Genomic DNA, 8,203 nt, shown 5'->3' with positions numbered 1-8,203 from the left:
ATCCCATAGCTGCAGCTGTAGAGGCGGCCCCAATTCCAAAGAAATGGGTGCTGAATTTGACGCCTACCAGACCCAATGCACTTAGTGGCCTGTCTGGGGTGGGCCTCTCCCGCCCCGGACTGGACCCTACCCCCCACCCCGACGGACTCCCCGGAGGCCCATCGCCGGCCTCCTGGCCCCCGCCAAACACCCCCACTTACCCAGGGGCCCGTGGCAACGGGCCCGGAGACGTCCACAGCCCGAGGCTCCCCCGGCGCGCCGCCGGGCCCGCCGCCGCCGCTGGAGCGGCCGGGCCTACCGCCACCGGAGCAGCTGGAGCAGCTGGGCCAGCCGCCACCGCCGGAGTGGCGGGGCCTGCCGCCGCCGCCGGAACGGCCGGGCCTGCCGCCGCCGCCGCCGGAGCAGCGAGGCCCGCCGCCGCCGCCGCCGCCGGAACGGCCAGGCCTGCTGCCGCCACCACCGGAGCAGCGAGGCCAGCCGCCGCCGCCGCGGCTTGTGGCGATGGGGCGGCCGGGGCCAGGCCACCTGCCCGACGCGACGGCAGCAGCAGGGCGGAGAGGTGGGAGCAGCATGCGGGGAAGGGCAGTGCGGCCGCCGTGGCGGCCGCCCTGAGCAGCATCCCCGGGACGGGCGCGGCCGAACACCGGCAGGGGGAGGGCCCAGCTGGAGCAGGTGAGGGGAGGGACGCCCAGCAAGCTGTCCCAGCTCTGGGTTGGCTGGATGGCTCCTGGGAGGGCTCCCCGGTCTGAAGGGACACCGGGGATTGGTGAGGGGCAGGGGAGGGGAGAAGCAGGCACAGAGGAGACAGCATGGGCTGAGGGGGTGATGGAGGGGCGTTTGGCCCAAGCAGGTGGAAACAGCCAGGTGTCCGTTCCAGGGACGGTTGATCCTGGGGAGGGGATTGGTGGAGAGCCAGGGGGCAGAGCCAGGAGGAACTATAAGAGGGAAGCTCCCGATGACGCCAGGGAGGAGAAGGCTGGTTGGAAGGTTGGTCAGAGAGAGGGGGCAAGAGACTTCCAAAGCAGCAGATAGGAGGCAGACCCTGGTGCCTGAACCACTGCCCCTATCCAGTCTGAGGCAGAGGGAGCACCTTCAACCTCCCCCTGGTGGTAGCCCGGAGGACGGCAGGATGAGGGGAAGGCGTGGCCGGCGGGGCGGGGCCTCACATGGCCATTCAATTATGGGGTAATTATCCCCTCATCCCTCAAATCTATTCCACTTTCCCCACTGCTATTCCTAGGAATCTTGTTTGCTTACGCATTGCTTCTTGTGCATTTGTGAGTTTTTTCCTTTAAATAAAAATATTCTTTAATTCAAAAACATTATCCTCATCAGTTTCCTTGGTGAGGGGACCCCATAAATATTTATGGATTATCCCGCTTCTTACCCTCTCATATAGCTGTTAATTCCCCTCCTCTTACTTGCAAGGAGTCTCATTCTTGTAACAAAACTTCTAGGAATTTCCCAGTACGGTTGGCAACCCTAGGACCACTGGATTTTCCCTAATGGCTCTTCTCACTCTGCCATGAGGCTCCCTTCATGACTTCGGGCCAGTCACCCTCAACCTAGCCTGCCTCATAGTATTGTTGTGGTGATAAAACAGAGAATGGAGAGGCATGTATGTTTCCCTCTGCTACTTGGAAGGCGAACAGTCTAAAATTGTACTGGAGAGTCCAGAGAAAGGATAATATTCTAAGATCAAAAGCACTCATCTTATACAGATCTTTTTTAAAAAAAAAATATTTTATTACCACAAATGACAAGCAAAGGTTCACATTGAGAGAGAAAAACATATAAACAAAAATAAACAAACAAGAACATAGAGGGAGACATACCATTTAAACATTTTACAGAATTTTTTTCCTTATTACTTGATAACTCATCCATAATACCCATATCTTAACTAAACATAAAACTTTGACTTTACTGCGAAGATATCTGCCTTTTTTCCATTTGCTTCAGCCTATGATTTGTTGCCAACCGTATAACTCTAATTTTCAAATCCACAGATCATTAGTTCTGACTTCTCTTTTATATACGGAAAGTCCATGGACTTTCATCTTACATAGATCATAGAATTGGATCCTTTTTGAAAACTATTTCTATTGGGGTAGATGAGGCCCCATTTACTGTACATGTCCCACAAATCTCACTGTCTGTTTAAGTATTCTTTGGAATCAAATTAGAACATAAGAACATAAGAGAAGCCCTGTTGGATCAGGCCAATGGCCCATCCAGTCCAACACTCTGTGTCACACAGTGGCCAAAAATCCAGGTGTTCTCAGGAGGTCTGCCAGTGGGGAAGGGACACTAGAAGCCCTCCCACTGATTGCCCCCCCCCAAACACCAAGAATGCAGAACATCACTGCCCTAGAAAGAGAGTTCCATCTGTACCTTGTGGCTAATAGCCACTGATGAACCTCTGCCCCATATGTTTATCCAATCCCCTCTTGAAGCTGTCTGTGCTTGAAGCTGCCACCACCTCCTGTGGCAGTGAATTCCATATGTTAATCTCCCTTTGGGTGAAGAAGTATATCCTTTTATCCCTTCTAACCTGAATGCTCAGCAATTTCATTGAGTGCCCATGAGTTCTTGTATTGTGAGAAAGGGAGAAAAATACTTCTTTCTCTACCTTCTCGATCTCATGCATAATCTTTAAACCTCTATGATGACACCCCTCCGTCGTCGTTTCTCCAAGCTAAAGAGCCCCAAGTGCTTTAACCTTTTTTCATAGGGGAAGTGGGAAGTGTTCCATCCCTTGAATCATTCTAGTTGCCCTTTTCTGCACTTTTTCCAGTGCTATAATGTCTTTTTTGAGGTGTGGTGAACAGAATTGTACTCAGTATTCCAAATGAGGCCGTACCATTGATTTGTTTTCAATTCCCTTCCTAATATTCCCCAGCATAGTGTTGGCCTTTTTTATTGCTGTTGCACACTGTATTGACATTTTCAGAGTGTTATCTACCAGGACTCCAAGATCTCTCTCTTGGTCAGTCTCCACCAGTTTGGACCCCAACATTGTGTATTTACATTTGGGATTTTTGGCCCCAATGTGCATTACTTTGCACTTGGCCACGTTGAACCTCATTTGCCACATTGATGCCCACTCGCCCAGCCTCAACAGATCCCTTTGGAAGGCTTCACATTCCTCCCTGGTTCTCATCACCCTGAACAATTTGGCGTCATCTGCAAACTTAGCCACTTCACAGCTTACTCCCATCTCCAAATCATTAATGAACAAGTTAAAAAGCACTGGACCCCATACTGAGTCCTGCGGTACCCCACTGCTTACCACCCTCCACTGTTAATATTGTCCATTTATACTCACTCTCTTTTTCCTATTCATTAGCCAGTTTTTGATCCACAAGAGGACTTGTCTTTTTACCCCATGACTGTTGAACTTACTTAGCAGCCTTTGGTGAGGAACTTTATCAAATGCTTTCTGAAAGTCCAGGTAGACAACATTTCTTGGTTCCCCCTTGTCCACATGTTTGTTCATTCCCTCAAAGAACTTTAACAGGTTAATGAGACAAGATCTTCCCTTACAGAACCCATGCTAAGCCTTCCTCAATAGCTTTTGTTCATCAATGTGCCTACTAATTCTTTCTTTAATAATAGCTTTCACCAACATACCCGGTATTGACATTACACTGAGAGGCCTGTAATTTCCTGGATCTCCTCTGGAACCCTTTTTAAAGATGAGGGTGACATTAGCTAGCTTCCAGTTCTCAGGAATGGAGGCAGATGTTAATAAAATGTTACATATCTTTGTCAGGAGATCGACAAGTTCACATTTGAGTTCTTTCAGAACTCTTGGATGTATGCCATATGGGCCTGGTGATTTGTTAGTTTTAAATTGTCTATCAGTCATAGGACCTCCTCTGTCATCACCTCAATCTGACTAAGGTCTTTCAACACTCCTCGCAAAATCAGCGGTTCTGGAGTGGTTCTGGATGTTTTTGAGCCCTTTGCTTTTTGTTTCTATTTTTGGTGCTGCTGGGAAAGAGCAGCTGAGACTCCACATTCTTTGCTTTCTGCATTTTTGTGAAGAAGACATGATTCTCAATCAGGAACTTTTTATTAGTAATATACACAACAGTTATGTTGGTTGTGTTATTTATATTTGCTTCTCATTCTTTCATTCTCCTTTCTCAAAGCCTTGGGAATAAAGAATAAGATGGTTTCTGATATGCCTCCATTCTGAAAACTCCATTTTCTGCACACTTATACGCCTATGGTTGTTTTCACTGTATCTTTTACAATTTGAGCTTAATGAGATGGTAACATTGATTTTATGTTCCTGTTTTTCAACATTAATCTCAATGGGCCAGTAACTGGTTTTCTTTAAGCAGGAGGCCTCTGCTATTGCAAGACTTTGTCCCAGTGGTGGAAATGTGACTGCAAGCAGAAAGACTGACACTCAAATGGCAAAGAGGTAGATACAATAAATACCAAGAAGGTGTATATAGCAACAGAAAATAATATGGAATACATACACATTATGCATCTAGCTAAAGCAAATAATATGGAATACATGTGCTGTAAAATAAGCAAATAAGGCAGGAATTGGCAGTATGTTTCTCAACTGGTCCTCACTAGAGGGTACTCTGGGGAGTGGAGAGATAAATCACAGACCATTATGCAGTAAGAATATATTTAGACAAGTGCATGTTGGTCATTCTCAAGACTTCTAAATATTAAAATTTCATTTCCCTCCCTAAGAATGTCCTACTCATCTGCCACATGAGGAAGATTGGGAAGATCAGACCTGCATGGGATTCAGGGCCTCTCAGACTCATGTGGACTATGACAAGTAGAGGACAAGTCATAGAACAGCCCTTTGGAGGCCTCAAGAGACAGCAAGACAGCATCCATGAGGCAGGCAAACCCTAAAGAAAGAAGGATAATTTCCCATTCCTCCACCCTCCTGTTGATTATCCTCAGTGCCAATACCGTGGTGGCATCACAGTCATTAGAAGTTTGGGCAGAGATATGGACTTAATTCCCCTCATATACTGTGTAGTTTCCCATCCAGGTGAAAAATCCCCATATCTGTAAGTAGACATGGGCACGAACCAAAAAAAAATTAACAAACCAGCAGTCTGTGGTTCGGTGCCGCCACCGAACCCAAACTAATGAACCATAACAAACTTTTCCTACTGACGAACTAGTTCCAGGTTTGTGGTTCGTTGGCATCAGAATGGCCCCCCATTGCACTTAGGGAGCCCATATTTACAGGGCGTGTTTAGCAGGCTCTCCTCCAGCCAGCAGCCAAGTTTGGTTAAGATTGCAATAGGGATCTTGGAGTTATATCCTCTCCAATCCGAGGCCCCCAGGAAACTCCCATTTGATACAGTTAGAACCACCAGTTGACATTAGCCCAGTGTACAAGGGGTTGGCTGTCAGAACTGCGTATCAGGGTTTGCAGGGATGAGATTGCCCATGGCTACAGAACACCCTCTTTCCCCCTCCTTCTCCCTTGGTGTCTTCTCCAATGTAACCAATTGTAACCAATTTGCAGCTCTATGGTTGGAAGGAAGACCTGATGATCAAGGTAAGCTGGGCTTCAATTCAGGTTTCCAGGGTGACAGAAGGAGTGCAGACAGAGTTCAGGCATTCCCCCAGCTCCGTTTCCAAGGGAATTGATTGATGGTGCCTGACTGTCTGGCTTCATGAACCATGGGTGAATGCAATGAACCAGGCTTCCAACGAATGCTGGTTCATTGGTCATGGACCCTCACGAACCGCTGATTCATGAACAGAAAATCAGGCAGTTCATGGGTTTTTTTGGTTTGTAATGCGGTTCGTGGCCATGTTTACCTATAACATCTTTCCATATCCCCCTCAAAATATGTCAGCCAAAACACTGGTAAAACCTTGGTTTGAATAGCCCAGACAAGCCTGATCTCGGAAGCTAACTAGGTAAGCGTTGTTTAGTAACTGGATGGGAAATTTTGAAGGAAGGTCAGAGTTTCAGAGGAAAGCAAAGCCAAACCACATTTGTGAGTCTTTCCATGAAAACCCCAGCAGGGGTGGCCATTAGCGATAAGATGGCACTTTCCACCTCATGACCATAGAAGACACATTCATAATTGAAGACAAGTGAGATTTCTCTTCCTGCCAGTGTTTGATTCACAGAGTTAGGGCTTCATTCAATGCAATGATGCTGTATCAGTAAAGATTTTCCCCCTCATCATTAGTAAGGAGAGGCATGAAAGGAAAGGAGTTGAATGAAATATTTTGAAAAACATATCTGAAGAGTATTGGTTCACTTATTTATTTTTTCTTCCCAGCTGCTCTCTGGTGTTCAGTTGCGATCTGAATAAAATAATGAAGCATTTGGGGAAGAAGATACAAGCCAATAAGCCTCCACTAGAGGCCAAGATGGAGAAGACCTCCACGGCCACCATGTCTTTCCCTTTGGTGCTCAGATAGGTGGGGACAAAGGAGAGCCAAACACTGCAGAAGACCAGCATGCTGAAGGTGATCAGCTTGGCTTCATTGAAAGAATCCGGCAATGTCCGGGCTAGGAAGGCCACCATGAAACTGATGGTGGCCAGAAGACCCATGTAGCCCAGTACAATGTAGAACATGATGTCTGAGCCTTCATTACACTGTATAATGATATGACCCATTTGGGAATGCATGTCAGACTCTGGGAAGGGGGGTGAAGTTGCCAACCACAGTGCACAGATGCCAGTTTGAATTAAAGAACAGGGAATGATGACTGACATGGCCAGTCTCTTCCCCACCCATTTCCTCATCCTGTTCCCTGGCTTGGTGGCCATGAAGGCAACCACCACAGTGACAGTTTTGGCCAATATGCAAGACACGGCAATGGTGAAGATGATGCTGAACAGTGTCTGTCGGAGGAGGCAGGTCACTGTCCCAGGCTGGCCGATGAATAGGAAGGAGCACGGAAAGCCAAGCAGCAGAGAGGAGAGCAGGACACAGGTGATGCTTTGATTGTTGGCTTTGACAAGAGGTGTGTTCCAGTGTACACCAAAGATCACCATCACTATAACTGTGGCCACAAAACACAAAACAGCAACAGAAGCCAAGCCTGCTCCCATGAGGTCCTCATAGGATAAGTAGGTTATCGATTTCGGAACGCACTGATCCCTTTTCTGGTTTGGATATTCATCTTCTGGGCATTTCTCACATTGGTCTGCATCTGAAATTCATAATTGTTACAATCATTTCCAAATGTACTGTTTTCCGTTGTGCCAGTTGAACGATGCTGCTGAGAAGGGTTGTTAAGAGAAATTCTCTTCATTCCTCCTTACTCAGTTTCTCCCTGCAATCCTCCATTGTCACGAAGGAAGGGAATGGAGAAGTCGTTCAGAATGTGCAGAAGTCGAATTGCGACCGAGACTCGGGGGGAGGAAGAAGACCTAATCTTGATTGTAATCTGTATTTTATAAGGTCTACCAATCTAACAGAATTTTACAAAGTTTTAATTTTAAACAATGGCAGAATGAAGGGAATGCATTATTTGTAGATGTAGTGTTTATGTTGTTATGTGTTGTTTCTTTCCCTTTTCCCGGTTCCCACTTTTCCCCCATTGTAGTATTAGTAACTAAAAAATAAATTTAAAAAAACAAAAAAAACAAAAAACAGAATGTGCAGAAGTCCTTCAAGAGAATAGTGGAACTTGCAGTAAAAAAAATGAAGGGAATCATACTGACCTACAGCAGATTACCTCCCAAATAAAACTTTGCTAATTACAATGGAAGCAAACGTTGACTTAACAAAGGCCAATGCGAACAGATAGGAATAATATGATTTTGTGAGGGTGGTGGGTTAGCACTATGATCATTGGTGAGGAGGCCGGCTTGGGGTCGGGGATCCCAGTGATCCGGGGATGCGGGAGGTATGGTGGTGGGAGCAGATTATGGAAGGGAAGGGCATTGAGACATGGTAGGGCTCGGTGCCCTTCCAATCTGCATCCCATCCCAAGATATACCTGTTGTGGGGCTAGGATATTAAACCACTCTCCGACACTGGCGCTGTGCAATGCCAGGTCCATAAATAATAAGACCAAAACGCTGCAAGATTATCTTGCAGCATTGAATGTGGACCTGGCTTGCGTGACTGAGACATGGGTGAGGGAGGGCGAGACGGTCGCTTTGAAAGAACTAGCCCCCCCAGGTTATACGGTCCTCCACCAGTCCTGGACAAGTGGTCGGGGGGGAGGCGTGGC

The 8,203-nt window shown here is 47.1% G+C and overlaps 1 protein-coding gene across 1 annotated transcript; it reads right to left on the bottom strand.

Moving 5' to 3' along the window:
* Positions 1-6,272: 6,272 nt before the first annotated feature.
* Positions 6,273-7,163, bottom strand: LOC129327961 (vomeronasal type-2 receptor 26-like; the record flags this gene model as incomplete). Its single annotated transcript, XM_054976708.1, has 1 exon — positions 6,273-7,163. A coding segment is annotated over one exon (891 nt), but the record flags the coding sequence as incomplete, so codon positions are not given.
* Between the last annotated feature and the right edge of the window lie 1,040 nt (positions 7,164-8,203).

The sequence above is a fragment of the Eublepharis macularius genome, chromosome 4 (genome assembly GCF_028583425.1).
Source record: "Eublepharis macularius isolate TG4126 chromosome 4, MPM_Emac_v1.0, whole genome shotgun sequence".
NCBI lineage: Eukaryota > Metazoa > Chordata > Lepidosauria > Squamata > Eublepharidae > Eublepharis > Eublepharis macularius.
Note: the sequence above shows the minus strand (reverse complement) of the source record. Positions and strands in the feature narration are given on the sequence as shown.